General features: G+C 55.7%; 8 protein-coding genes and 1 non-coding gene across 9 annotated transcripts; 5 read left to right on the top strand and 4 right to left on the bottom strand.

Annotated features, from left to right (window-relative positions):
- Nucleotides 1-176: 176 nt before the first annotated feature.
- Nucleotides 177-3,113, top strand: F5144DRAFT_549404 (DNA repair metallo-beta-lactamase-domain-containing protein; the record flags this gene model as incomplete). Its single annotated transcript, XM_066787577.1, has 2 exons — nt 177-2,781; nt 3,097-3,113. The coding sequence occupies 2 exons, from the start codon at nt 177-179 to the stop codon at nt 3,111-3,113; spliced, it is 2,622 nt and encodes an 873-aa protein (XP_066641425.1).
- A 176-nt stretch (nt 3,114-3,289) lies between these two features.
- Nucleotides 3,290-3,394, bottom strand: F5144DRAFT_t126. The gene has a single exon. It is a non-coding gene; the product is annotated as a tRNA-Met (tRNA).
- A 267-nt stretch (nt 3,395-3,661) lies between these two features.
- F5144DRAFT_577699 (uncharacterized protein) lies at nt 3,662-4,873 on the bottom strand. Its single transcript, XM_066789217.1, has 4 exons — nt 4,776-4,873; nt 4,438-4,585; nt 4,205-4,307; nt 3,662-4,128 (listed from the first exon to the last, which is right to left on the bottom strand). The coding sequence occupies exons 1-4, from the start codon at nt 4,787-4,789 to the stop codon at nt 4,097-4,099; spliced, it is 297 nt and encodes a 98-aa protein (XP_066641424.1). The 5' UTR covers nt 4,790-4,873; the 3' UTR covers nt 3,662-4,096.
- A 1,734-nt stretch (nt 4,874-6,607) lies between these two features.
- On the bottom strand, nt 6,608-7,976 carry F5144DRAFT_292666 (CCAAT-binding transcription factor (CBF-B/NF-YA) subunit B-domain-containing protein). The gene has a single exon (XM_066783827.1). The coding sequence runs from the start codon at nt 7,602-7,604 to the stop codon at nt 6,663-6,665; it is 942 nt and encodes a 313-aa protein (XP_066641423.1). The 5' UTR covers nt 7,605-7,976; the 3' UTR covers nt 6,608-6,662.
- A 9,144-nt stretch (nt 7,977-17,120) lies between these two features.
- Nucleotides 17,121-17,479, top strand: F5144DRAFT_604252 (uncharacterized protein; the record flags this gene model as incomplete). The annotated part of the gene is made up of 2 exons (XM_066791332.1): nt 17,121-17,225; nt 17,309-17,479. 2 exons carry the CDS (start codon nt 17,121-17,123, stop codon nt 17,477-17,479), a joined length of 276 nt encoding a protein of 91 aa, XP_066641422.1.
- Nucleotides 17,480-17,680: 201 nt separating this feature from the next.
- On the top strand, nt 17,681-18,615 carry F5144DRAFT_292315 (uncharacterized protein). The gene is made up of 2 exons (XM_066783826.1): nt 17,681-18,511; nt 18,567-18,615. Exons 1-2 carry the CDS (start codon nt 17,853-17,855, stop codon nt 18,580-18,582), a joined length of 675 nt encoding a protein of 224 aa, XP_066641421.1. The 5' UTR covers nt 17,681-17,852; the 3' UTR covers nt 18,583-18,615.
- A 1,297-nt stretch (nt 18,616-19,912) lies between these two features.
- On the top strand, nt 19,913-20,917 carry F5144DRAFT_494496 (uncharacterized protein; the record flags this gene model as incomplete). The annotated part of the gene is made up of 1 exon (XM_066786037.1): nt 19,913-20,917. The coding sequence occupies one exon, from the start codon at nt 19,913-19,915 to the stop codon at nt 20,915-20,917; it is 1,005 nt and encodes a 334-aa protein (XP_066641420.1).
- A 2,695-nt stretch (nt 20,918-23,612) lies between these two features.
- Nucleotides 23,613-26,284, bottom strand: F5144DRAFT_495033 (VRR-NUC domain-containing protein; the record flags this gene model as incomplete). The annotated part of the gene is made up of 3 exons (XM_066786075.1): nt 23,613-25,592; nt 25,732-26,009; nt 26,206-26,284. 3 exons carry the CDS (start codon nt 26,282-26,284, stop codon nt 23,613-23,615), a joined length of 2,337 nt encoding a protein of 778 aa, XP_066641419.1.
- Nucleotides 26,285-26,541: 257 nt separating this feature from the next.
- On the top strand, nt 26,542-27,313 carry F5144DRAFT_604249 (uncharacterized protein; the record flags this gene model as incomplete). The annotated part of the gene is made up of 3 exons (XM_066791331.1): nt 26,542-26,673; nt 26,798-27,120; nt 27,232-27,313. 3 exons carry the CDS (start codon nt 26,542-26,544, stop codon nt 27,311-27,313), a joined length of 537 nt encoding a protein of 178 aa, XP_066641418.1.
- Between the last annotated feature and the right edge of the window lie 52 nt (nt 27,314-27,365).

Genomic DNA, 27,365 nt, shown 5'->3' with positions numbered 1-27,365 from the left:
AGCCCAGTGGCGTCTCACCCCCCACCTTTTCCGTCGAGAACCGCGTTTTCCAATTCCACTTCCAAGCCCTCAAACCACTTTTTTGCCTGTCGCCGCAACAACCATCTCGACCACCATCCTCGCCTATACCCCAACCCGAGATAAGTCCGGCGAAATACTCTGTAGGAGTCGAAACAATGGCGCCATCGGCGAAATCAAAACTCTCCCAAACCCGATTAAAAACCCCACAAAAACCTGCCGTAAGAAGCACAGGGCCGTTGTCGTTACCCTCTGCGACAAAGGGGGCGAAACCGAAGACGAAATCGAAGCCGAATCAGAGTATTCTGAGCTTCTTTAAGAAGGCGCCCGCGCCGGATGAAGAGTTGTTTATTGGGGGAGGGGACAATGGGGTAGTAATTAAGGGGGTGGAGGACGAGGGGCAGGTGAACGAGGTAAAAGAGGAGGGGGATGACGATCTATATGAGGCGAGCCCCTCTCGTGCGGATTGCGGAGAGGAAGGCACGGATGAGGAGGACGTAAGATATAATGAGGTTAAGGGGGCGGTTAAGAGGCGGCGGTTGAGTCCTGCACCCGAGCCTGGCTCCGCTTCAGAGGAGAAGGAGAGTGTGTTTCGTACGGGTTCACCAGAAAACGTCAAGCAAACGGTCTCAGCAACGAACTCGAAAGCAGGCCCAACAGCCGCGCCGAAAAGGAAGGCGGGCAATCCGTTCCTGGACGAGTCGTCTGACGAAGAGGACGACGACGGGGACGACAAGGAGAACGAGCCGGTGTCATCGGCAATACCAAGGGTGAGATCGCTGCAGCCTGCATTTGATGATTCCAATGGTGGAGACCGAGGCACTGGACCGGCGAAGCTTACCAATGGGACGACCATTTCCAGGAAGCCGCCGCTTTTGAGGCAGCAGACGTCGGGCGCGGATCTGGGAGGTGACGATAACCAGGCCGGCGCCGCGCAAGATGGCATTCCAGAAGACAGCGGCGATGCCGACCTATTCGAGGACGAGGATTTTACCGGCGAAGAACTCAGGGCGATGCGATACATGGAAGAGCAGGCACGGCTAGAGGCGGAAGAGGGTGGTGAAGAATACGAAGGGAACGACTTTGTTGACGACGAAACGATGACGGAGTGTTGCCCGGTCTGTAATGGTAGCCTCACGGGTGCGACGCCAGACCAAGCGACTGCGCATGTCAATTCCTGTCTGGATGGAAACCCTACCCCTTTACCAAAACCGCCCGGTGATGTTATCGAAACTGAGGGTGCGGCTGTGAGTAAGCGGTTCGCTAAAGCTGCTATCGCGAGACCGGGACAGGCGAATCCTATCAGTCTCGGAGCTGAAGCTAAGGAAAGGCCGTCAAACTCGGCATTTACGAAGCTGATGTCCGGTCACGCAGAGGATGCTGCTTGGTCGACGGCTGCCGCGGCGGAAACTGCTGCTAGGGGAATGCCCGCGTACAAGCGGACCTGCCCATTTTACAAGATCATGCCCGGTTTTTCTATCTGCGTGGATGCTTTTCGTTATGGCGCCGTGGAAGGCTGCGAAGCATATTTCCTGAGCCACTTCCACAGCGATCATTACATAGGCTTAACCGCCAACTGGACGCATGGTCCGATCTACTGCAGCAAGGTTACGGGCTCTTTGGTCAAGTCGCAGCTGAAGACGGCAGCTAAATATGTGGTTGAGTTAGAGTTTGAGAAGACAGTGCCGGTCCCGGACACTAACGGAGTCATGGTCACCATGATCCCGGCGAACCACTGCCCTGGAAGCTCGCTCTTTCTATTCGAGAAGACAACTGGCGGAAGAACGCAGCGGGTCCTTCATTGCGGCGATTTCCGGGCATGCCCTGCCCATGTCGAACACCCAAAGCTGCGGCCCGAAACAGTTGATGCCATATCCGGCCGGACAAAACAACAGAAGATAGACGTGTGCTATCTTGATACCACTTACCTCAACCCTCGCTACTCCTTCCCTCCGCAAAACGACGTGATAACTGCCTGTGCCGAGCTCTGCTCCCTCCTCAACAAAAGCCTTCTCGCCAACGACAACGGGCAGTGGGAAACCCTTTTACGCCGGCAACGCGGCGGCGCCTCTGCCAACAACAAAGATGTCAGCAAGTTCTTCACTACCACTTCCTCCACATCGACCAAGCCCTCCTCTCCCCCACCCGACAACGCCTTCACGGCCCTCAACGGCCGCCGCCGCAACTCCAACCGCCTCCTCGTGGTCTGCGGCACCTACAGCATTGGCAAAGAACGCATTTGCGTCGCCATCGCCCAGGCCCTGCAAACCAAAATCTACGCCACCCCCGCCAAAATCCGCATGTGCAAGCAGCTCGACGACCCAGAACTCGCCTCACTGCTCACCTCTAACCCCACCGAAGCCCAAGTCCACATGCAAATGCTCATGGAACTCCGCGCCGAGACCCTCTCTGAGTATCTCTCCGCCTACAAAGCACGCGGCGAATTCAGCCACATCATCGGCTTCCGCCCCTCCGGCTGGAACTACCGCCCCCCCTCCACCACCACCACCACCTCCTCCTCCTCCTCCTCCGCCCCCATAACCGCCAACCTCCCCCCCACCTCCCTCCCCACCCTCCACCTCCTGCACCACCCATCCTGGCGCCCGCGGTTCGCAGTCCGCGACCTGGTCCCGCAGCGCGGGGCCACCGCCGAGGCGTTGTGCTTCGGCGCGCCCTACAGCGAGCACAGCAGCTTCCGCGAGCTGGCGCTGTTTGTGCTGGCGCTGCGCATCGAGCGCGTCGTGCCGACGGTCGGGGTGGGGAGTGAAGGGGGGAGGAGGCGGATGAGGGGGTGGGTTGAGAGGTGGGTGGGGGAGAGGAGGAGGGGGGGGGTGGTGCGGGTTTTGAGGGAGGGGGAGGGAAAAGGGGGTGTGGATGGGAAGGGGGTGGCGTTGTGGGAGGGGAAGGATGGAAGGGGTGGGGGGGTTTATTGGTAGTTGAGGGGGGTTGGGGACGGTGTGGTGTATAAGGGGGCCCTATTCATGGTGTAGGCTGGTGCTGTTGGGAATACCAGTTATCTTATCTGGGTATATTGTATAACAAATATGTAAATAAATCCCCTTTTTCCCCATCCCATAGTATCCGCGGAGACTTAACAACCCACTCACCCAAAATCGACTTGGCCAAACAACCAAACTGCGAGAACAAACATGGGATACCAAAACAAACCCTCCACTCAAACAAAAAGAAAACCCAACCCACCACCCCTCTCAAAAAAGCAGCGCCAAACAAAAAAAAAGCAACGCATCTCCCTCCACCACCATTCACCAACTGGGAACTGTGAGGCTCGAACTCACGACCTCAGGATAGCCCCGGTCTAAAGACGGGATCATAACTCAATATGAGACCTGCGCTCTTCCAACTGAGCCAAGCTCCCCTTGTGGAATGTGTGTGTTGTGCGTGGTGTTTGGGTTTAGGGTGCTTTTGTAGTGCTTGGCGGGGGGAGGTTTCCACTGGGGGGTCCATCAGGTAAGGTATGTTGGGGTTGAGGGAATTTTGGGCGGTGGGGTCTGGGTGGTGTGTCTTATTACTGTGCACTTGTGTTGCTTGTTTGGGTTTGTGTGTGGAGAGTTTGCTGATGGGGTCTCGGCGTGTTGGTGTGAAGGGTTCATGGGGGTGACGGACCGGGTGGTGGATGATTATGGGAGAAAATGGTTGGAATCTGAGAGCACAGCAATCTAGGGGGGGTTTTAAGGAGGAGTATAGTGAATGTTGAATGGGACGTTTGCATTCTCCTCGCCGCCCTTGAAAAGATAATATCAGGACGCGGTTTGAGAAAGTTCCAGCCAACTTTGATGTTCGAGGGTATTTCCTATCTGGGCACCAACGGCGCTCCCCATTGTCCATTCCTCCCATGAGAAAAGATGACTTGTTCTCATATCACCAGCCAAAAGCCCCCCTTTCTTTTGGCATTAAATGTGGTCCAGTACTCATTTCTTGCCGGTGCTCTGAAGTATTACCCATTCCTGGCAGGGTCCAGAGCATTCCTCTCTCGGCTCTGTTTGGCGCTCCAGCAAGCAAAGCTCCTCCCGGTGTCCACGCGCATGGCATAACCAACGCCCCTTCTCCTATCTCTCGCTCATTTCCCCTTTCCAGCCTGGTTTGCCGCCTCTGCACGTTGTTAGCCTACAGGGACAGAACCAACGGGACGTCTCGATGGCGCCCGCGGGCTCAGTGAAAAACGTACCTCTCCTCGTAGCGTCCTCTAGTAGCGGCACGTCCACCGCATTCGCAGGGAGATGCACGTAACGGACTACCGAGCCGCGGATGAAAACATTCTTAACAGCGCTCTGTGACATCACCCACCCGTCAGCATCGATCCCACCCGTAAACCCTCTTCCTCCCACCATCCCCACTATCATCATCATCACCACCACCGCCGCCGCCGCCGCCCTCTATCCCCCAGCAGCACAAACTCACCATGTGAGGGTACTTGATCTCCTCAAGAACCTGGATGTTGTCGAGCTTGATGTTGAGGTACTGGTCGACGCTCTTGAGGACACCACGGATCTGGATGTCATTTTTGAGCTCGACCGTGACCTCGTGGTCGATGAGGGTTTTGAAGAAGCTGCGGTGTGGTGAGTATACATATCCCAAAATCTTATTTCTCACACACTGTGAACGCCTTCCCTCGTCGATGCTGCCTGCTCATTGCCCGAGTTCCCAGCCTAGTCCGTAGCTCGCAGAAGGAATATAGTGGGATATCCCGAAACGAAATTTGTACATAGCTGCTTCGGTAGGGAATGAGATGAACTCACCTGAAGAATAACATTTTGAGTGTTGCGCCGCCTTCTGCAAATGCGTGATAAGGCAGTGCAGTGTTGATGTGCAATTCAGTGGATGCAGTTGCCGAGCCTGACCTGGTTGTTGGTGGAAGGACCCACTTTGGTTTTGCTGACCGTTGTGGTGGGAATGAATCTCGGTGCCTTGATTCTAAGGCATGATGGGCCGGGTTCACTTTCTCAGGGTTGGGGTTGACTAACAAGGACAGGCAGACAAATTGTGTTCGCGCAGTCCGCCAAAAAATAAAACCTCCGACCGGGCCCGCCGCCCCGTCCCGAGATCGCGCCGGCCTCATCAAATCGGCAAGCCAACCGCCGGCGCGTCATCTAGCGGCCCGCACGCAGCAGTCCTAGTCTGGTTCGATCCGATCCCACCTGTCAGAACACCCATCGCCCATCTGAATTCACTCCAATCGGACGAAAGCCAAGCGAGGGTGGTCTGGTATGCAACCACTCAAAGCGCAAGAAGAATATATCCAGATTCAATTTTTCATGTATCCGGCGACGGACTGACCATACAGAGTCTAACACCCACGACGCTCCCCGGCCGCTGTACCCGGGATTTTTTTAAACGGGACCGTTGACCTCAGCGATTCCCCACCCGGCATTCGATCCCCAGGCTACATCTTGGGCGCAGTGCTTTAAGTTCGGTTCGCTCTCAACCTCTGGACATAAGAAGCCGGACTTGGAGGGAAAACAAGAAATCAAGAAACAAGACAGAAGCCAAGAACTGAACAAAAGATGTCAAATGATAAGAGACTAAAATAAAAATACAATCACGGTTCTGGGACGCTTTTGTTTCGCTCCTATAATCGAAATTTTCGTCTGCATCTACACTGAGTTCGGCCTCCTATGTCCACTAAGTGGCTCTGTTCTTTATTATCATCTGACACCACTAGACCCTTTCCTTCCCTGTCACTGTCTGACTCCCCGTTGACCAGTGACAATCCCATATCACCACCTTATGGAAGGGAAGAAAAGTAATCGACACGAATGCCGATACGCGCAAGACGAACTGCAGCAGTTTGTTTCCAGTACTGCCACGTCCCGCCCTGAGCCTTGTTGTTCTTTTTTTCGTTCTTGTTGGGTTGATGTTGTCTTTTTTCTTCTTTCCTCTCCTGTTTTCGTTGTCCCATCGCGGGTTCCATTCTGCCAGTTGACGACCAGACCACACGCCCAGCTAAAAGCACAAGAGGCTATCCTCGCCGGCGAAAAAGAAACAAATAAAATAATAAACAATAGCATCGAAGGGAAGAAAAGTAAAAACGCATCCACAATCAGGGGGTATGTTGGGGGGTATCCGTCGTAACCGCGTGATGCGCTGTCTTCCTTCCCAAAACCGCTGCAAAGGAGTGCTCCTGCCCCCGCCCAACCGCCGTCCCATCCCAGGAACCCCCAACCCAGAAAACCCAGCCTGCCAAATGGGGACCGCCATGCTATGCTCTGTGTCGCTGATATGCTGTGAGGCCAAGTGTATCGTTGGTATCCGGGAGAGGGAAAATACGAAATGCCCGAGCCGCTTCGCCAACCAGAACAGAAACCAAAACACGATCACAAACCGAAAACGTGAAAACGAGTGGTCGCTCCCGAGAGCTGCCCTGTTGATGCACAGAAAAAGCCATACTAAAGTGTCGCCCAGTCTGAAAAAGAAACAGAAGGAAACACTCGAAACACGCCATCTCTCGCTCGGCCCAAAGACTCCTCGCCAAACTCATTCCTCTTTGCGCGCGCGCGATTCCAGTTTAGATGAATAAAGAGTAAGGGGGGTTGCTTGTCGTAACTTCATGACATGTCTTGGGACATTTAAAAAACGGGTATAGACCTCAACCGCATCTCTCTTTCTTCATCCTCCCCCTTCCGTCATCATTCGTCTTCGTCTTCGTCGTCTTCGGGGGTCGATCTCGCCCGCTTGGTCTTCTTGGACGGCCCGTTCGCGCCGCCTTCCGACTTGCGCTTCGTCCCGCCCGCCGCAGTCTTGGTGCTCGCCGGCTGCTCCTCCGTCTTCTCGCCGGGTCCGCCACCCGTCTTGTCCCTCTCCATTTGAGCAACCTCCTCGGCTGTCAAGAAGCGCCCACCGGGGCCGCGAGGCCGGCGCATAGCATGGTTATGCCTCGATTCGTGCAGGTACGGCTTGCGACCTTTGCTAGTCAACCGAAGCGCCTCCTCCAGTCTCTGCCGAGCCACTCGTCGCTTGAGGATTCGGTGGAATTGCTTTGCGTTCACGTAAAGGGGCGACTCCTCAACGGCTCCAGACGCCATCTCGGGGGACTGAGGCGGGGGCATTTGCTGCGCGGCTGACATGGGAGGGGGAACAGCCGTGCGGGGGCCGCCGTGGTTCAGCATCGTGGGGGCGTTCGGGACGCCGGGGCTGGCGACCTGGCTGAGCCTCCGCTGTTGGGGAATGTTGGCCATCTGCTGAGGCGACCGCGGCCCTGCCCTGGCGTCCTTCTTCGCGCCGACACCCGACATCCTAGGCGACTGCTGCAGGCTGGGATCCGAAGGCATGTACGGATACGAAGAGCCGGCGGCGGCGGCGGTGGCCGCCATGGCAGCAGCTTGCATCCCTTGCAGGCCATAGTGCATATTTTGTTGGGCCACCCCATACCCTGGTTGGTACATGCCGTGTTGCTGTGTTGGCGAGGGCTGGTGTTGCTGCGAAGGGAGTATCGGTGATGTTTGCGACAGATGTTGCGTGGACGGCGAAGTAATGCTGTTGCCGCCTGCAGAGGTAGGATACCCTGTCTGGATGTGCGGCTGTGAGTGTGCGCTTTGCGGTTGTTGCTGGTATTGCGCGTATTCCATCATCCTCGGAGAGATGCCGACGAAAACGTCGAATTAGATCCGGGACAATCGCCCTGCTGTGGATATGATAGGGGGTATGGGTCGACTATTGCGGAGCCGACTGCAGGTAGATCTGATAAGGATTCGACAATGGAGACGCGACACTGAGAGTACCACTCCAGTTGATCCAGAGGCTTCGCGACGGCTGGTAAAGCTTAAAGGCCCTGATCTATCGGGAGGATCAAGGCACACTGACAAGCTCAAGTCACTTTGTACCTGTGGATTGGGCTGGATGTGTGCACCCAATCTATTGGAGTGATGCGTTGGCACTCGATGGGATGGTAGCGGGGCTGCGCAATTGGTCGCACCGCAGCATATGCAGGCTGATGTCGTTGCGAGGCGAAACTTGGGTGGCTCAATCCAAGGCCTCTCGGGAGATGGCGTGGACAAACGCAGCCACGTGAGAGAAGATGGGAGCGTACGAAGACACCTTGACTCTGTCGTGGACGACGAGCCTGAAAATCCCCGAGTCGTGCCGACGTCGGGTTGCGGGACGGGAAGACGCACAAACGGTTGCGCAGGCGCAATGTTTGCCAGTAAGATAGGATGCAATGGGTAATAGCTGTGAGCTCGGCGGTTGGTCTAACTTTCCATTTCCCAAATCTACGAACCATACGTGTTAGCACAGGGTTGTCAAGTAAGGTATATGAGCGAAGGAGCTCGGATGGGCAGACGGGGAAAGGCCCTGAGTGGTGGAGCGCCCTCTGTTTTGGCGCCTTGGGCCATGGCCGGTTTGATGCGCTGGCATGCATGACGGGATATGCACGAGGCAGGCCCACCATGTCAACCAGCTCATCGCCCCATGCCTAGTTGGGGCAGCATCACCAAGAGAGGGATGACAGAAGACCAGAGGCAGCCTGAGGCTAGACAACAACAACAACAGACGTTGTTGGATGCGCTGGAACTGCGCATCTCGACTTCGTCGTGCCAGGCGGCAGCGGAGTCGTTGGTCCCAAAGGGCTGTCGTTTGGCGCTGCGGGGTCCCCAGCGCATGCGGCCTCTTGCCGCCGTTTCTAAAACTGCGGCGAGAATGCAATGCAGGCCGAGAACAGAAGGAAAGGGTGTAATGGGTTGCACCAAAGCGTGCGAGAGTGGGGAAGTCCAAGACGTCGGACGGTGTGGGGGAGCTGTGTCTGGGGAACTGGATGTTCCCGGATGGGAGGTGAGGGGTTCGAGGCTGGTGTGAGACAGGTGCAGGAGTAAGCAAGAAGAAAAAGCAAAGAAGCAACGCACCGTCTCGAGATCTATCCGTCGTTTGGGGGTTCTGGCGTGTTGAGTGTGCCGTCCAAGTCAACTCTACCAAACAAAACTACTTCGCGAACGCTAATGGCTGTTTGTGTTAGTTAGTTATGTACACCCACATCAAAAATATAGGCGGAAAGAAAGCGACGAAACCCCAACGATCGAGTATCGCCGGGTACAGAGAGAATAAAAGACCTCGCACAACCGCGCCTGGAGATTGGTCTAGCGAAAGGATGCAGCCGCGGGAGGACCAACGCGTCGCTGGCGGGTAGGCTATGCAAGGACAAGAACCCAGAAAAGGTGCAGAAAGGTGCTGTGACATAAGGTCCAGGAGGGTACTTACACAACAGTCGACGGACCGCTGTTGGACGGGGGCCACGGCGCGTTAATACTTGCAATTGCGACTGGGAATCAGCAACAACGCCGATGATTGAACGCCGGCGAGATGGTGTTGATTGCGGTCCGCAGGCAGAAACTATCACGGGACTGGGACAGGGCCAATGGTGAGGCCGATGTCGATGAGGAGGGCGGTGATAGGTCTCTTGTTTAATGGTGTTTTCTTCCCCTTGGGACGAGTGTTGATTTGCTGCCCCTTTGCGCTCGGCTGTTGACTGGCTGAAAATGAAGCTAAAGTTGTTTCGGCCGTCTTGGAGTGGATACCTAAAGGGGATCTTGCCGAACGAATTGGCGCCTGTGGCGAAGTGTGAGTGGGCTTAGTTTCTTGTCTTAAAAGGCTGGCTCTGATGTCCCGCGATCGACCGCCTCACCAACCTCGCAAAGCAGGCCCGGGGCCAGGGCCGGGCTGCGCATTGCATCATGTTCAAGGGCGTCGGGATGCAAGGCCACCGCGAACCCCCAGGCACAGCACGATTATGTTGGGGTTCGACCGCGGGACAAGCCGGGAGGCTGCGGGTTTGCAAACACGAACATACCTGTCACCTGCCTGCGCCTCCAATGCTGGCGAATGCGCCAAGGATGTCTCTGCAGACCGGGCTGTTTGAACCCTTGACTTCGGGCGACAGTTAGAATCGTCGCTGGTCCGGGCTCGAAACTCGAAACCGTTGCCTGGGTTCGGCGCGCGGATCAAGTGAGCAAGCGAAAACGTGCAAGCGATTCGAATGACGTCGCGCGACACTCTTTGGGTGGTTTGGCGGTCCTAATTGGACTGCAATTGCTGCTGCTTGCTGTTGTAATTGGAGGCGGCCGTTGATTTGATGAAAATTTTGGGGGTATTAGGACGGCGTTGCCCTCGTCGGCAGCGCGTCAGTGGAGAGGCGAATAAGTGCTTGATTGGTTGTGAACGAAAGGAGGAGAGACGAGGGAAGGCCGAATGATGATTTGAGGGCGCGACCTGACTGCTTTAACAGGCGGATTTGGTTGGGTGAATCAGCTAGTATGTGGGGCCGTCCCAAGAGGATTTTGCTTCCAAGTTGCAGGTGGCTGGCGGGGTTGATGAGGGGAGGGGTAAGGGTCCGAGGAGTTTTCGGGGGTGTCGCTGCAGGAAAGTGCCCGCTGCGAGGATGTACCCGGAGCGGGAGAGCGGTCAACTTTGGCAGGTGCAAGTGCAACGCGTGCCTCCCTCACAACCCCACGCGTCTGACGCCTGACGCCTCTGACGCCTGACGATTGACAGCTGTCAACCAAAAGCCTCCATCCCAACCCAAAAGTCACTCAAAGATAAGAGCATCTGAAGTGTCAATGTTAGTTGGCATTGACGGCGACTGGCGCTAGTGTAGTTCAAATACACTCGCTGTCAACATTCGACAGCAATGCCGCTGTCCTATGTACATACAATACATCCATTTGTTGATGACGTGACCAAGATGCCCGTCGGGCTGACAAGCGAGACAGGATCGGGCACCGGGATGAAGAGGAGACCGGGATGGATGCAGAGCAATCCCGCGGAACGGAACCCACCACGATTCAACTGCAGTCCTTCCCCAACAACCAAACTCGGGTCATCGGTAAGCAACCTCAGGCAACACAACGAACTGCACATACCTCCGCTCAAATCTACTCGCATAACATCCTTAATACATACGTCGAGACACACCCGTCTCCAATTACGAAGTCGCGGCAGTTCCTCCGGCCTACACTACAATCGCAACCCTACCACGGCGAGTTGGAAGGGCATAGCTAGAGCCTCGCCGGCTCCGCCGTGTCTAGGACATGCAACATGTCGGCTTCACCGACGATCGGCAGAGCAGTCTCTCGCTCGAACTCGCCTCACCACAGCCGCTGACGACTCCTCGTTCCGGCTGTTGTGTAGCTGTTCGGACCAGGCCTAAATTTAGCCCAAGCAGCCTCCTACGGACTGCGGAAGCAGAGAAGGCGTTCTGACTCTTTTGCAAATCTGGCAGTTCGAAACCAACCCACCTTGGTTGTACTTCAAGAGTTACTTCGTACCCGCATTCGTCACTTTCACCGGCACTTGTGGCCCACCGAATTAGTGTCGAGGCCTTTGACGCGGTCCGTAATGGGAAGGGCCTGGTTTGCCTCCGGCCCTGAAAGGCATCAAACGGCGCCCAAGGTTAGGCCAATTTGAGAATACCGACTCGCCACGCACAGTAACGAGTTATTCGACCGGCAAACAGCCGGATGGGTGGTCCTCGAGTTTGGTCGCAGCCGGGTGCCGGACCAGGGGACCGGGCAAGCAGGGAGCAGTGCCAAGTTGAGGTGCGGGCCAGCGCATTGAGGTTGCAGGAAAACGCTCAGGCTCCTCCCTCCCAGGCCAAAAGTCGGTGTGGGCCCCGACCCGACCCAGCCATCCGTCTCGATCACCCATCGCGGCCTCATGGGCCCAATGAGCTCGCAGAGCGGTCAACCAAAATCAGGCTTCCAGAACAAGCAGGGGAGGACGTCTTGCAGTCCTGCAGTTCAAAGACAACCTCGAACCCAATTCCGATGTTTCTTCCCCAGCCCAACACGTTCCAATTCACCCTCAATACCGCCACGATGATGGAGGGACAAAGCAAAGTGGACACCCCTACACTGGCGCCGAAGTTCGGCAATGGTTCCCCATTGCTGGAAGGGCTGACCCGAGCGAAACGATGAGTGGACGAAGAACGAAGGAACGTGCTCGATTTTCTCGGTAGACTCATAAATTAAACGGGACATAGGCCGAGGTGTCTATCGCAAACACGAGGGGGCCGGGACACACGAAAGGGGATGCACGGTGCCCCCTCTCTTCCCCTCTGCATGAATTCCCGATCCCGATCAGGTGACGACAGAATGTGTCATCCAAGCAGACGCAGGATGAGTTGTCAGATCTGTCTGCCGACCTCCCCGGCAAGTTTTGAGGATGAACCCTACGCCACTTCCATGCAGCCCGGAGAACAGTGCGTGGCGGGAACAAGCGGCGGTGCATCCCAGCATCGTTAAGCCGATGAATGAGTGGATGGGAAGGCTCCAAAACTCTCATGTTTCCGGCTCTATGAATGGATCAAAATGCAGCGACAAATGGTTGCTTTCGGCTTTGCTGCAAAGTCACTGGCTCTTTTTTTTGGGCGAATCGCTGGTCTTACACTTAAACCCTAACCCGCGTTATCTCATCTGATCAACTCGCCGTGCTCCCACCATCGCCCAAAGTTCCTGTGGTTTTTGAGCGCAACCGCGCGTCGCGAATCCTGGTCATTGCAATGTCGCAATCACCACCATCGCCTCACCACCTTCATCTCCCCAGGCGCGCAACTCGGCACACCAAGTGCCGCCGCAGCATTCGAAGGGCAGCCTAAGATTGCTTTCAATGCCGTTCCGCTGACACCGATCATCGCACCTCATCTCGCTCGTTTCCTTCTGGCCCCAGCAAACCGCCCAAAGCAAGCATGCCACCACCCTCGGTAGCTGCTTTGGTGTACGAATACAGACATAGGTGACTTTGATGATGTCAATCGCGTACCGAAGTGGCCCCGCGCAAGAGCGGGATCGACCGGCGCAAGGACAAGGAAAGAAAGAAAAGGCAAATGCAGTCGCAAAGCGCGGGACCGACGGTAGGAGCGTCGGTCTTGTCTTGCTGGGGCACCCGGGGGAACAAGTGACCCTTTCGAGAGAGCCTCGCCAATGGGCATCACCGTCACGCCCTGTCACAAGCTCTGCTCCACCGGCGCGGACTTGCGGCGCGAGGCTCTTCCCGTCGGCACTAACCTCCACTTATTGGCCGAAGACGCCTGTGCTTTTACCCCGGATTCTGCGGCCGCGCAAGGGAAGCTGGGAAAGCTCTGTTTCAACCTCTAGCGTCCGTCACCTCCCCCGGAGGGGGGGGAACCTACCCTATCGGCACCCGCAGAGTTCGTTACCTGCCTGCCGGCGACCGGGAGGTCGGCGCACCTGATCTCTGTCACCGGAGTGATTCCCGCCTCGCTAGCCGTCGATCTCTCTCTCACCCTCTCTCTCTCTGTGTGCAGCTGCCAGTGCCAGTCCTCCTCCAAACCATCTTGGATGCTTGGCTCTCACTCTCCATTGTTCAACTGAACCCCCGTTCGTCCCATGAGTGTTTACCCTCGCCTTGCCGATTTGGGCAAGTAGCTCCCCCCTGTCCCTGCTTCCTCGTGAAATCTTGGTCCTCCGAACGAATGAGATCGTGAACATGGCGTTCTGCTCTGCCATTCGACGCCGAGATTGTCGCATATGTCTGCCCCCTCCACCCCTGCCACTTTTCGTCTAACGCACGTGTTTCTTCTTCTCCGTGTCTGCATTTGCTTGGCGTTGAGTTCATGTCTCGGTGGTTTGCCGAATGGGTCGGCGCTTGTCATGACTGAAATGGCTAGCTGGTTTCGTGGACGTTGCTCTGTTACCGCACTGGGCGGGTTGCTCCGCTGACGAGTATGAGCTGAGGACTTTTACCTTGCCTGGTTGGGAAGCTGCGTCGTCTGCTGACGGGGAATATCAGGCGAAGGCCTTCCCGAGCCAGCCGCGCTGGACTGGGCTGGCTTGATTGGGAATGCGGCCATGGAAGAAGATCGGTCCTAGATGGGGCTGTAAACGCCGTTTGGCGTACTCGGCCTGGTTGTCATGGACGCGGCCACTAGTGTGCCGTTGTCTCGGCACTTCGGTTGGATATCCGCCCCAGGACGGGTTGATCACTGAGGTGATAGCTAATTAGCAAAATGTTCCCCAGGGAGGCTTGATGAAACGGCATGACTATTGACGCGGTCTTTCGGAGTGACCTTGGTTCAGGTCACAGTTTATTTCTAATACGGGGCGTGATGGAACCCCTTCGAGGGGGTGCTGGGAGTAAACAAAAACCCCTTGGTTCTGGCATAGACATACCTGAACAATTATGCTCAGTCTCGATCATAATTATTAAGCAAGGGCACTGTGAGTGATAGTTGTACATTTCACGGAAAGGGGCTAGTGTTCTGTGGCCGTCAACTACTTGGTGATACCACAAGTGTGCGGCAGATGCCACGATCTCGGACATCTCCCGGCTGCTTAGTCTTACTGAGAGGATGAGCTGCAAAACAGGAACAATGTAATATCAATGAGTAACCGCGTAGGGTTTGCCTCTCCGTAACTTCCCAAACGCCATTGATATCCCGTCTCGTTGTGCCTCGAAGCCTCTTTGCGGACAGGGAAGGGTGTTGCAATAGCGAGGGCAGCCGAGCGAAGGATCGACTGAGCGGTATGAGGCTGGGCTTCGGTGGATCAATGCCGAAAGGTACCGGAAACTACAGAAAGGAAATCAGGGATCATTACCTTCTAGGTGACACTGGTGGCGTGTTTAACGTCACGAGGGCGAAGTCGTTAAAACAATTCCTGGGCTATTCCTGCCTTCGCCGTCAAGAAAGCATTGTATCAAGTACGGGAGATAACCCTTTTTCAGAAATCATCTCCGCAAAAAAACAATCTTGGCTTTTGGAACTTCGTGATCGTTGGCCAGAGGGTGCTTTCTCCTGACTTGATTGTGATGGGCTTCAGCCCCTAATACGACGGCCCGCCTGGGGCGACGCTAGACAGCCTTCAAAAGCAATGGGTAGAAATGGGAGGCTTGTTGTTTTCAGTAAGCAAGCTTCGTCTTCATGGCTCCGTCTTGTTGGTCGGTGCCGTGGGATTCGACTAGTCAGCGCTAGACCTCGTCAGCGACGCGATCAATGAGTTTGTCCGGCCGAGGGCATCGATATCCCTAATTCCGGAAACACCAAATAACGGTGGGCTTAGTAGCATTATTCTGAAACCTCAATGTCACGGTTCCTTTGGTTTGGTTCAAGTTTGGAGGTGTGGCAGCCTCGTGGAGAAGTTCCAGTTTGCAACATGGCCGGGGCTTTTCTGGTGGTCACCACGACATTGCGCCGAAAGTTCCATGTCATTCGGGCGTGATGGTTAAGGCACGTTTCAAGTCAAAAGACACGCGTTTTGGGAATGTGATGAACAGGCGAATGCCATATTTAGGTAAGGCCAGCAGAGGAGAAGGGGACGCTTATGTCAAGTGTCAGGATCCCAAGAAGGGAGTCGACTTGCACCAGCGCGAGAGAATCTGGTTCAAGGCTCTGGTGACGAAGAAAAAATAGTAGGGGCTCAGATATCGTACTCAAAAGTTAGGTAGGAGTTTCCATTGTTAAATGGCTAGATACCAGTGTCTGTTTCCCCAGAATTAGGCACACATGCTAATTGATACGATACTGTCCTACTGGATTGTTTCGACAACTCGCTGGATCAACGACTGAAGGCAGTGATGGCGTGGTCTACTTGAGAGCCTAAATTCCCAAGTTAATCGGTTTGTTGAATCACCAAAACTACCATTGAAAGTGTTTTCGGACTGGCCAGGACAGCGGCTCGCTCCTTCCTAAACCACTAACCCACGACAAATCTTCAAGGGCAAGATGATACGACCTAAAAAATGTTACCCAGCTCCTTCCATATCTTAATTCTTTGACAGAACACAGTCTGAAACTATCACAATTCACCTGGGAATCTCTTGTTTCCACGATAGGGTCTTGTGCCATCATCTCCTGGAATGTCAGGATGCACCAAGGCGAAAGGGCTAAGGAAAGCAGGTAAAGTAGACACCTTTTTGTATTGGATTCTCGACACCCACGCGAAATTTGAGCCGAGCTAACAACTGGCTATGCAGATACTGTATTCCTCCTAACTACAAACTGGTAACGCCGTGCGGTATTATGTTGCGTCTGTGGCCGCTTGCTTGCATCGTTGGCTTTCGATCGACCCCAGCACCCCAACCGTCTCCATAACCAGGTAGCCGGAACATCTTGACTCAGAGACCACGTCAAGCCCTCTAGCCTGCCATCAAAATGTCAAGCCACATTTCAGTGTCGGACACCTGGGCTTGCCTTTGGGGGCCTTTGGCGGTTCGGTTCCGCCAACTTCCCGGTGGAAAACGAAGACAGAGAGACGCAGTGAACCCCAGGTTGCTCAAGAGATACAGTGAAGAAGGAGACGGCGAAGGACTTCGGCACTTTGCGGGCTAGGTGGGTCAAAGTTCCAGAATCGCCATCAAATGGGTCTCGGATGTTCCTCCGATCCTAGGCTTCCTTCCTTGCTCTTTGGTTGTTACGGTTACTGACCCACCGATAGTCACCGAAGGAGGAAGGAAAAACTGCAGGGTCAATCCGCTGATTCCATGGCCACTGCAGGTTTCCCAGTAGGGGGCACTGTGCCTCCCAGTCACGCCTGTCCCGACCGTATTCACGAAATCCGCGATGACATGGGCTGGCACGGCATCAACACGAACCATAGAGGCCAAAGCGAGCCCATGTAGTCCTGAGGCACACGTCTACCTGCTTTAGTAGGGGCGGACGCAGGACGGATTTGGCTTCGTTCCGGCTGCTTTATTGGGATAGGTGTGTATCCTGCAGCAAAGGATCCATGAGCGGCTCGAATAGCGTTTACTGACGGCAGACAGTTGGTTAGCAGGGGATCCGTGTGCGTTAGCCGCAGAGAAAGCAATGCCACCTCTCATTTGACCTTGAGACGCCGGGCGGCAACCGAAGGATCAATGGTCTCGCCCTCGTGGCTGGGTCCTTTGGGAACCAGAACCGCAGATGGAGTCGTTGGCTTAGGGGCCGAGGGGAGCCTCACATCCTGCCGACGAGTAAAGCGAAGTTGACGAACCCTGACACACGAAGCATGGATTCCCGCTTGTAATTCCTCTTGACCGGCGGTTTGCAGTCGAACCGAGATATGTTGGGCAGTGAACCTCTGGATTTGGCATCCCTCAGCGGCCGGCGATGGCGGATGGACTGTGGAAGCGGCAAACGACGCATGTTGCAGGGCAGTTCAGACATGGGGCCCAGTCAAGAGGCCACGGCAAAGAAAGCATCCGCCCACAAGTACAATGAACGTGTCAGCGATAACGAGTGGGGAGCTGCACGAAGGCCCAGCTACCAAGTAACCCACGCGGCTACCCACGTTGTTTGCGTGGTAGACGGTACCGCCCTGGTTTCTATAGCGGCTACTACACCATCTGCCAGACCAATAGTCCGCAGACCCGCAACCTTGCCGCCGAAAAGTTCCATCCTCAGATACCAGCCTTCGGCATGCCGCACAGCTGCCCAAGCTACGATCCGCACACCGCCCTCTGGACTCGACATGAACACGCGAAGGATCGGTCTATCGGCAGCCACGATCCCTCGGCGAGATGAGCTCTTGATACTGGAAACCAACCAGTGAAGACAAGCGAGAAACGGTCCTCGTGGGCGATGCGGCGAGGTGGCACGTTGAGTCGGCGTGGCCAAAACCACGGCAGGGCCGCAGAGTAGGCCGGCCCTCTCGATCCGATAAACGGAAGTAGTGTTACCGGAGGAACAGGCGCGCGCTCTGTCAATGTTATATTCCCAGGATCATGAAGGTTTGGACGGTTACCGGCGGTGAACCAATGGTTGACTTGGTCGAGGGCGGCAAGATACGTACCGAGCCCGACGGTGTGGGAGGTGTCAGCCAACCGACGCCCCCAAAGCTAAACTAGCTCTTGCAAGCGCGTCAACAGCCGCGGGGAGGGTGTTGGTCGCGGTTCGGATGAGGTCTTGGAAGATGCGGCCTGGAATAAGCGCGCCTGGGAATCGAGGATTCGCGAAACGGACAGCCACTAACTTCCTTTGTGCAAGGGAACTGATGGGGCCCTTGGCTTTGGGTAGCTACAGATGCAACTTGGTGGCGCGCGCTCCGTCGAAGCATCCGGAAGGGCGGCTCGAGAACGATCTAGCCAGTGGTCATGGTTCGGCGTGGAAGCCATGCAAAGGGTTACCCGCCCGACGGCAGATGAGCTGCAGAAAGGAAAGGCGGTTAGAGCTTTCCATGAGCGAAGGGTGCATATATGCGCCAAACACCCACCACGATATTAAGAGAAAGGTTTCCAGCTTGCTCGAGTCAAACTTCAGCACCAGAACTCATCTCCTCCTCCGCTCATACCGACGCTTTCTTTGCTTTCTCTCATCCCACAGGCTGGTTCCGTGGACTCACTTGCACCTTAATCTCAGAAGAACGCCGGACGTACCCGCCTTATTCTTCCCTCTCTCAGACCTATCGGATAGCTTCCCCCCACATTCACATCAAGTTCCTCTTTTCCCCTTTCACCTTTGCTGTTTCTATTCTCGACTGCGATATCACATCTCGTCAACACCGAGAATCGAGACAGTTCGACATCGAAACACTGTCAGCTGTCGTTGTGGTACCTGGTGAGCGGCAAGACCTGTCCAATCAAACGATGCGATGCTAATAATATCACCTTAGCGCCCATCCTTGCTGAGAGTCCCGCGCCTACCACCAATCAGGCACAAGAACCCTGTCCCAGCGGTTGAGAGACCGACGCCATCACGATCCGCGCAGCCTTGGTGGCTCGTGGCAAGCACCAGCATCAAGCATCCTCCACAGTCTGTAGTTACTGGGCCCGGCGCCATCTTTTCTGATCCGCAAATCGGACCATACCATTTTCCTTTTTGAAGGTTTGCACTTGTGCCCGGGCTCCCTCTTCCTCCTCGCAGCCCAGCAAATTAGCCCGTGAAGCGCCCACTGACGGTTTTGGTCCCAGTTCAGCAGTTCAGATTTAAGAGGGTAAATCCCCGACTCGGACATCACGACCTGTCAGTCTGCCTCGGCGCCTCGTCATATCGAACCCTGTTAAGCGCTCAGTTGAACAGGCAGTACTCCGTAAGTGCATACTGTTTTTATTATCTCATCTCCCGCTTCTATCCCCGGTCAAGGACCCGTTCCGCCCACTTCTTCTTGACGAGCGCTTTTCCCAAGAGGAACGTCGGAGGAACAAGTCGAACAGCACGGGCATCAAGACGGGGCAAGCCAGCTGCAACCCGAGTCACATCTCAAGCACACTTTCACACTTTCACCCTTTCATCCTTTCACTGCCGCCGGAGAGACCCCTGTCGAGTGGTCGCTGCTCGCTTGTCAAGCCTGCCCCACTGCGGCCGCTCTCTTGATTTGCCGCTGCTTTAACGCCGCCCCCCTCCAGCGACAAGAGGTGTGCTGTTTCCTGAACCCCTGCCCGCAATTCGATTGCTTTCTTCGGCCTGTCTTCTGTTTTTGACCTTGTCCTCGTTCTCGTGGCGTGTCGAGCGTCAAACCGGCCACTCAGCGCAAACATACTTTTTTATTTTTGTTTTTTATAGGCACGACTGGCTAACATTCCGTCCCTCTTTCGTCTAGCTGATCCTCACTCACTTGTCTTCTGGCCCCACTTGGTCTTGACGCGGGCCGATTCAGCAAACCAACGACACCGACTGCTTGTTGTTGAGCTATCCCAAGCCACACAGCAGACCCCGGTGTGCCAACCCGGTGTTCTGGGATTCAGAGATACAGGGATACTTCGCGCCAGGAACCCCCCGGCCGAAACTAGCCCACGCGGGGAATCAGCGCTCGATCCTTCTGTCTGGAGCCTGGACGCTCCTCCGTTGCCCACCCCATCCCTTCATATAATCATTGGTTACCCACCCTCCCGCACCTTGCGTCTTCCTCTCCCGCCTAACTGCCGGCTCTTCTCTCACCCTTCCCCGAGGTGAGTAGACTGTCAGTTCGACAAACGCACACACCGACCCTTCTCTCCAACCACCATACAACCCGCCAACATGTCGGCGAGACCTACCCTGAGGGTGTCGACACCCCTCACCGCAAACTTCCCCCACATGCCGCCGTCTGCCTCGGAGCTCCGGTCTGCCGTGTCGCTACCGTCGGCCGTCTCTGTCAACACACCCTTGTCCGCCATCTCACGGACATCGGCCTTTCGGGATCCCATCCCTTCCTCTGGACTGCCCTCCGCCGGGCTTCCTTCTGCCGGGCCCTTCAGCGCGACCATCAAGCTGGAGCACGATCTCCTCAAGACCCCCATTACGCCTCCTGTTGCCTACTTGGACTTCCTCAAGGGCATGTCGTTAATCTCGCCGTGTCTCGCTTCGCCACCGCAAACAGGGAAGGCGGTGTTGAACCGAACAAGCACAGTGAGCACCACCAGCAGCACGAGCAGCGCGCGCAGCAACGACAGCAGCGCGAGCAGCTCTTCCACCGAGACGGAGGACTCCGAGAAGGAGAAGGGGGACCAGATCGAGAGCGCGCCGTCAACAGCCCGGTCCGAACTGAGCTGCGAGTGCGACGAGACCGAGAAGGAGAAGGAGAAAACCAAGGGCTCCAAGCCTGCGCCAATAGATACAACAAAGAAACCCACCCCACCCCGCGGTGGCCCCAGCTGCCCCATGTCCGCGCCACCTGCCGGGCCAACCGTATTCCCTAGCATGAAGCTGCCCGCCTCCCCCGCCGTCACCACAGCTGGGCTCTACTCCCCAAGGTCACCACTCAGCGCCGCATCCATCAGGTCACCCTTCGATTGGGAAGCCGCGCTCAAGTCGAGGCGATTCGCTGAGACGCCCGGCGGCTCAAAGCGCCCCGCCGAGCCCGAGACACCCGGTCTCCGGGAGGCCACCGCCGGCACGCCCTCAACACCAGGGCACAAGTCGAGGTCCAGCGTACGGCATATCCGCGAGGTGGTCACGCGCACTGTGACCTACACCCCCAGGATGGCGCCCGCGCCCAAGGGCAAGAGGAGAAAGATCGACACCGACACGGCCGTCAAGTCATGAGGGAAAGGGGGTTCCGAGATATGGAAATGGGGATACGGGACTGCGTACATATAATACCTACTACCTGCGGTACTGGCGACCGCGACATAACAACATAACCACAACCACACCAGCTGGTCAAATCATTTTTCTTTGTTCAACAAACGATGCACCGCCATCACACCACCACATCATCATCATCACATACCCACGGGGTTCACAACAGAGGAAGGACATGGGAGTTTCTTTTTACGGCACGGGGAGTACAGGGATGGGCGAAAAGAGGGTTTTAGCCCACGCTGCTTGGCGCCGAACGCATGGATGGATGGATGGGTGGATTTACATGGGGGCGAAGGGCGAAGGGCGGCGTTGCGGGACGGCGTCTTAACTGTTTTGGTGAGGAAGGCAGGAAGGAAGGAAAGGGTTTCAATACCACGGCAGGGCACGAGCATTGCGGGCTTGTTTGAAGTGGAGGTTTTTGGGACTTGGGGGGGATTTGGGCCCCAGGCAGGGAGGGGGTGCAGTGAGCTACCTAGTTGCATTGTGTATGTACATCGGTTACATGTGAATAGCGAGCGATTTGCCTACCTGCCCATACTGTAGTCCGTGGGAATTGAATACCTTCGACGTACAGTGCAAGACACCTTGTTTTCCCTTGTGACGGTTGCGTCGTTTGCTTTCCTACATCCACAGCCTATCCCGCTTGTTTGTTTATTTGTGTTTATGTGCTCTACTCTCTGTACGCGATCATCCCTCCAAGCGGGCCAGTTATCTTGTGCGTTTGTTTTTGTCTGTTGTTCATCATGAGGGGGCGGTCGCATGAGCGGCGGCCTGTCGATGCATGCGGGAGCTTCCCTGTCCTGGCCAGTTGCGTTGGTTGATGGGCGGTGACAGGGTTGGGGGTTACTTTGACAGGCAGCTACAAAAAAGTATTGTGATTATTTTACTCTGGTGTCGTCAAACCGCTGATACTGACTGTTTTGTTTGCTTCCTAACCGATCAGATGATCTTGCTGTTGGATCGAATATCAATCTGGCCCCCAACCGCTGCCACAGTATGCGAGGCGAGCTAGGTGTGTAAGTGCCAACCGTTATTAAAGAACATTCTCTCATGCATGGTTCGCCTCCAATGGCCAAAGTGAATGATGCATCCGTTCAATATCCATCTGAAAGCTCTCAAACACACCGAGTCACAAATACACCGACTTGCCTCTCCTTTTCTCCTTGCGTGGTCTCTCACCAGCCAGCCTCAACAGCGCTGCGCAGACATTGAACGAACCCCGTTCTCGCTGCGTTAAAGCGGCAACAGAACCATCCCATCCCCCCCAAACCCGCGCCATGCCCAAACCAGCCAAGCGCAATCCCGCCCGCATGGTCAAGCTCAAGCCGGCCCCACTGGGGGCGCTTTCACTGGTCGGCCCGTCGCCCTGCCAGTGACTGTTAAGCGCCCACACCACCCCGGGAGGGGTGCTGGGGCTCCACTCGGGCCCCCCGGTCGCCGAATCGCGCATGTCGTTTCCAGGACAAGAGCTGTTGTTGTGTGTGTCGTCACTTGCAGTTGCAGGAAGGGGTGTGCCGGGTGCGGGCCTGGGGGAGGTGATTGGCTGCGTGGATGGTGCTGTTAAGCGCCCGTTTTTGTGGAGGGGAGAATGTGGAAAAATGAGGGTGAGCATCGCATCGCATCGCATGGGGAAAGGGATAAATGAGTATCGTTAATTTGCCCATGTGAGCGAAGGGTGGTTAGGTGTCGGTTTTGTGACAGAGCAATTGTTGAGAATTAGAGGGTATGGCAAGTCTGTTGATGAGACGGAAACACTTTGCTAAGGTCTTTCAAGCGCTGAGTGAGCGACTCGCCGGCCGCGAAGGAGACGCATGCTTCTTTCTCTTCCCGCTGAAGGGATTGGCGACGGGAGGCCTGGTCCGTCACGTTTCCTGCTTGGTGTCCGTCGGCAAGTGCATCTGCATCTGCCTGCTGTATTGTGGCGTCTCGCCCGAGAGGCAAGGTACACCCGAGCGCATCTCTGGCTTCGTGCAGCGGAGGAGGTCAGTGTGTGTGACTACGTGCATAGCAGAGACGGCAATGTTTCATTCGTCACATTTCGTGCAAGACGATGCCAAACCAGCGCACCTGATTGGTGCTAAGCCAATATGTCGGGCGTGCAGAAGGCGATCGTACTGTGTAAATAAGTTCGAAGTCTGGCTGTAAGATTGGCGAGAAACTGAAGGGGTCAGGTATTTTGCCCCTCGACGGCCTCCCAGAGACGTGTCGAACGATTTACCCCTCAGGCCTAGGGTCTGAGTGTGAGAAGGGATCTCGAAACTGCATACTACCTGAAACGTCAACCAGGGGGGGCTGTTCTTAGCCCCCTTCACTGGTGACATTGGGGGTGGAACGCAGATGTCCACGTTTCGAAGGCTTCCCGAACATTTGGAAACGCGTGCAGCCGGGTCGGCTCTATATTTGGAGCTGTTTCATTTCCTTCCGCCTCCCCACGTGCGAGTCGTTGGTTAGAAAGCCCTGGTTAGGTTCATCGCTTCCATTATGAGCCGTTGGGGGGCCAAGGATGCCTCGCTGTCCTTGAGGCCGTCACGGAGAGAGCAGGCTTTGGTCACACGCGGCCTAAGGTTCGGAGATGAGGTTGCTATTTTCAGCGCTTTCGTTGGGGCGAAGAATCAACCATTCGCCCGGCGACACCGAAAGGCGGTTGGTGCCTCGATCAGCTTGCTCGCACATCTCGAGCTCTTACATTGCAGAGGGCAACACGAACTCCAGCCCCGGTGAGGACATTGATCCACAGACGTTGGGTATCGCTGAGCCGGTCGTTGGCGCTCTTGACTTCGGCAAACATCACCTCCCCCTTTCGGTAACCGCCCTCGCCGTCGTCTCCGCCCGTCCGCCACAGGATGAGGTCCGGTACGCCGCCTCCCCGAGCCCTGTACTCTTGCGCCATGACCTTGCACACGGCAGCAAGCGCCCCTCCGTCGAAGCAGGCCACCAGGTCGGCCAAATCCTCAATCTCAAAGTCCCAATTTAACCCCACGACACAGGTGCGGCGCTCATGTTCTCGCTCATGAACTTCCCGTAGTATCCGCTCGGCCTCTCCGTTGCCGATCTGGACAAGCCTATGGTTGATCTGACTTGCCCGGGCTGGGTAGAAGGCGTCTGTGTGGAGGTCGAGTGGGCAGGTCTGGAAAGGCGTCTGAAAGACGTTTGGTATGTAAACGAAAAGGACGTCATAGAACAGATAGGCGAATAGCGTCCGTAGAATGCCCCCCTCGCTGTGATAACCCTTCCACCCCTGACTGCGATAATATGACAGACACATATCCTCAACACTGACATGGAGGGGTTGGCCGTCCTCGCCCGGGTCGCCTAGTTCGTCGAGCCATACCGTCTTGGTGCTCGGTCCGCGGCCGGCCTTCCCTTTGACATCTGGCTCGTCTCGGACCACCTGTACACCTTCCATGGTATGCACTTCTGGTTCACGCAGCTTGACGTGCCCGAAATCGTGTTGGAGACGGCGAGGAACTCGTAGCCTCTTTTCGAGTTTGAGGAGACGTTTCTGTAGGTCATAGTGGTAAATCAGATGGCAATCACGGTCCTCGAGAGCGGCTTCGCATGTAGTAACCGCGATTCGCTGCCAGTGTTTCTTCTGGACCTCGAGGTCAGTCGACACAGGGTCAGGGCCTGCCTCCCACATATACCGTTCTTCCAGCAGTGCCCTGCGCTGATACCAGGAGCCACGGCGTGCGGGATGGAATAGGCACTGATGGAGAAGCTCAGTAAGCAGCTTATGCTCCTCCAGGTAGTTGTGTAGACGGCCGAGAACATGGGCCGCCTTGTGCGCGATGCGTGTAAAAGCATGGCCTGCGTTGAACCGGCGAAGATAACTACCTTCACCAAACTCGTACAGGTGGGATTCTTTGTCGTTCTCTTCCTTGATCAACTCCCTCCAACGCGGCGCAATCGTTTCGAAGACAGCAAGAACCTCCCGAAAGCCCTCTTCTCCAGGCGGGCCGTTGAACTCGAGGACACTATCGACTTCGAACTCTTTTCTCATGGAGAGTTCAAATTCTAGAAGATGCTGCCGGGACGGAAATATGTTGGCTGATCGACACACAATGTAGTCGGGGTAGTTTCGTCGGGCCATCTTGGCCAGGATGATGGTCGTGAGCGATTTCTCAGTCCACTCGGTTGAGCGATAAAAGACGAGGTGAACACGCTCAAACAACTTAAAAACAGGCTCCGATAACCTGACCAAAGGCCCGGTAATGGCAAGAATCTTGTTGAGGAAGTGAGTGTTCCGATTCGAGTCTTGGTTTTCCAGGCTGTTACCGGAGGCTGTTGACTCCTTCGAGCTTGAGCGGCGGAGGCCTACCGCCATCAGACCTGACTGCTGGGCGCTCGTGCGGCAGAAAGCCTTGGTGAGGTCAGACTTGTTTTTGCCCTGAACTTTGGCCTCCTTGGCCAGCGCTTTGAGTTCTTCTAGGCTCAATAGCGTGACGGCCTCCTCAATCGTTTTGATACACGAGTGGGATTTATCGGCAAAAGAGAACGCGCCATCCGCTTTCCAACCATCGGAATCGCCGGTGTTTTCGTTAAGTCCAGGATTGGTATCATTCAGAAGCGGCCGAGACTCGAGCAGACTAGCAACAGCCATTGGCATATCCGAGATGTCATTGTGATAACCCAGACGCTCGACACGATGCCAGCAGGCGGTCTTGCGCAAAAAGAGACGTACGTACCTGACCTGTCAGATAGCGGGCCACGACGAACGGCGGGAATGCTCACAGATACTGAGCCTCGTAGCTCAAGCCTCGCCACTGCTCAAACACACATCTCTCCTCGACATCAAATAGATGTGACTCGTCTTCGAGAACCGTATCTAGGGCAAGATTGAACGCGTCGACATAGATAGAGCTCTTCCCTCGAACCCACTGTCGGGCGTCTGCTCTAGCAGAAGCATTCTCTGTCTCATCCTGCGAAGCCTGGGATGCCCGCAAAGTCTCATACTCCTCAATGGCCTCCTTGTCGGTGGCGACAGCGGGAAGTGAGTTTTCAAAGGCTGTTTGGTGCTCAGACCCAAGCGAATCGCCCTCGTCAGCCCCGGAGGCTGGCGGGCTATCGCCAAAGGGATGTCCCCCGGAGGTCAAAAAGTCTTCCTCCTCCCAATTCGAAATGGCTGGAGACGAGTCCCCATCTTCATCATCGCTGCCCACCTGAACTTCAACGAGCCGGGCCTTTTTTCTCGGCGGCTCACATGATCTTTGCTCTGATTTGGGGAGAAGAGATCTAGTTGTAGGTTGTACTGGGGCTTTGTTGGGTTTGGACCTTTGAATGAAACGATCCATTTCCGTGATAGAAGTACACAAATGTGTGAGGGACCATGATGAGGTAACGGTGGAAGGAACGAGAAGTTGGGAATTGGGTTTCACCTCTAGGCAGAAAAGCAGTCAGAAAGAAGCGCGACGGGGGCACCTTCTTCCTTTGGACGCGACATCCCGTGACTTCGTGTCCTGCAGTGGTGGGACGTTGTGGGGCATTTTAAACTCGAAGCTTCAATGCCCCAGTCGCATCACGGATTTGCGCCGAGCACACACAAGGTTCAGGATAGTTACTTCCAATCACCATTCTACACCACAAACATGTCCGAACAAACAGCTCCACAACAGATCCCGGGCACGGAAACCCCAAATTCCCACCCGGAAACAGTCAATGGCATCTCCGCTCCCGATGCGACCGACATTTCCATGACCGATGCCCCTTCCCCGGCAGTAGTACGTCCTTCCCTTTGGCTTGATTCGCACGCAGAATCACACACACAAAGCGACAACCACAACCCAAAAGCTCCTTTCTTTCCATCTTTGTGCCTCACGAAACTAACCCCAAGCACCCCCACAGCCCCAACCGCAACACAACGACACGACCACATCCACAACTGCACCCGCGCCAGCATCCTCAACAGCGCGCATCCCAACCCCCGTCCCCACACCCGGCCAGCCCCCCCAACAGCAGCAACAGAACCAGAACCAGAACCAACCCAGCTCACGCGCCGCCTCGCAGCACCCAGCCGACACAACTACAACTACAACAACAACCACAACAGCGACAGGGTTCGCGATGCCGACAGAAGCGGCGGCGCACGGCGCGCCGGTGCGGCAGTACCTCAATAGCAAGGTTACGGGAGTGCTGCTGGAGGGGATGAAGATCGTGGCGAGGGAGCAGTGAGTTTTTATTTTTTTTATTCATTATTTTATTTGTGTCTTCTCTACGAGCGGGCTTCTTCCTGGAAGGTTGCGCAGAATGGGATGCTGACAATTGGGTTGTTGTGACAGGCCGAAGGATCCGCTACGGATGTTGGGGGAGTTTCTGCTGCAGAAGAGCAAGGAGTTGGAGGGGAAGGAGGGGAGTTCGTAGGAAGAACCTCCCCAGCTGGGCGATGGGGTGAAGCGCGAGTCGTCTGAGGACA

This window comes from Chaetomium tenue, assembly GCF_020726465.1.
Source record: "Chaetomium tenue strain MPI-SDFR-AT-0079 chromosome Unknown F5144scaffold_5, whole genome shotgun sequence".
NCBI classification, from domain to species: domain Eukaryota; kingdom Fungi; phylum Ascomycota; class Sordariomycetes; order Sordariales; family Chaetomiaceae; genus Chaetomium; species Chaetomium tenue.
The sequence above is the reverse complement of the archived record's forward strand: the minus strand, read 5'-3'. Positions and strand labels throughout refer to the sequence as shown.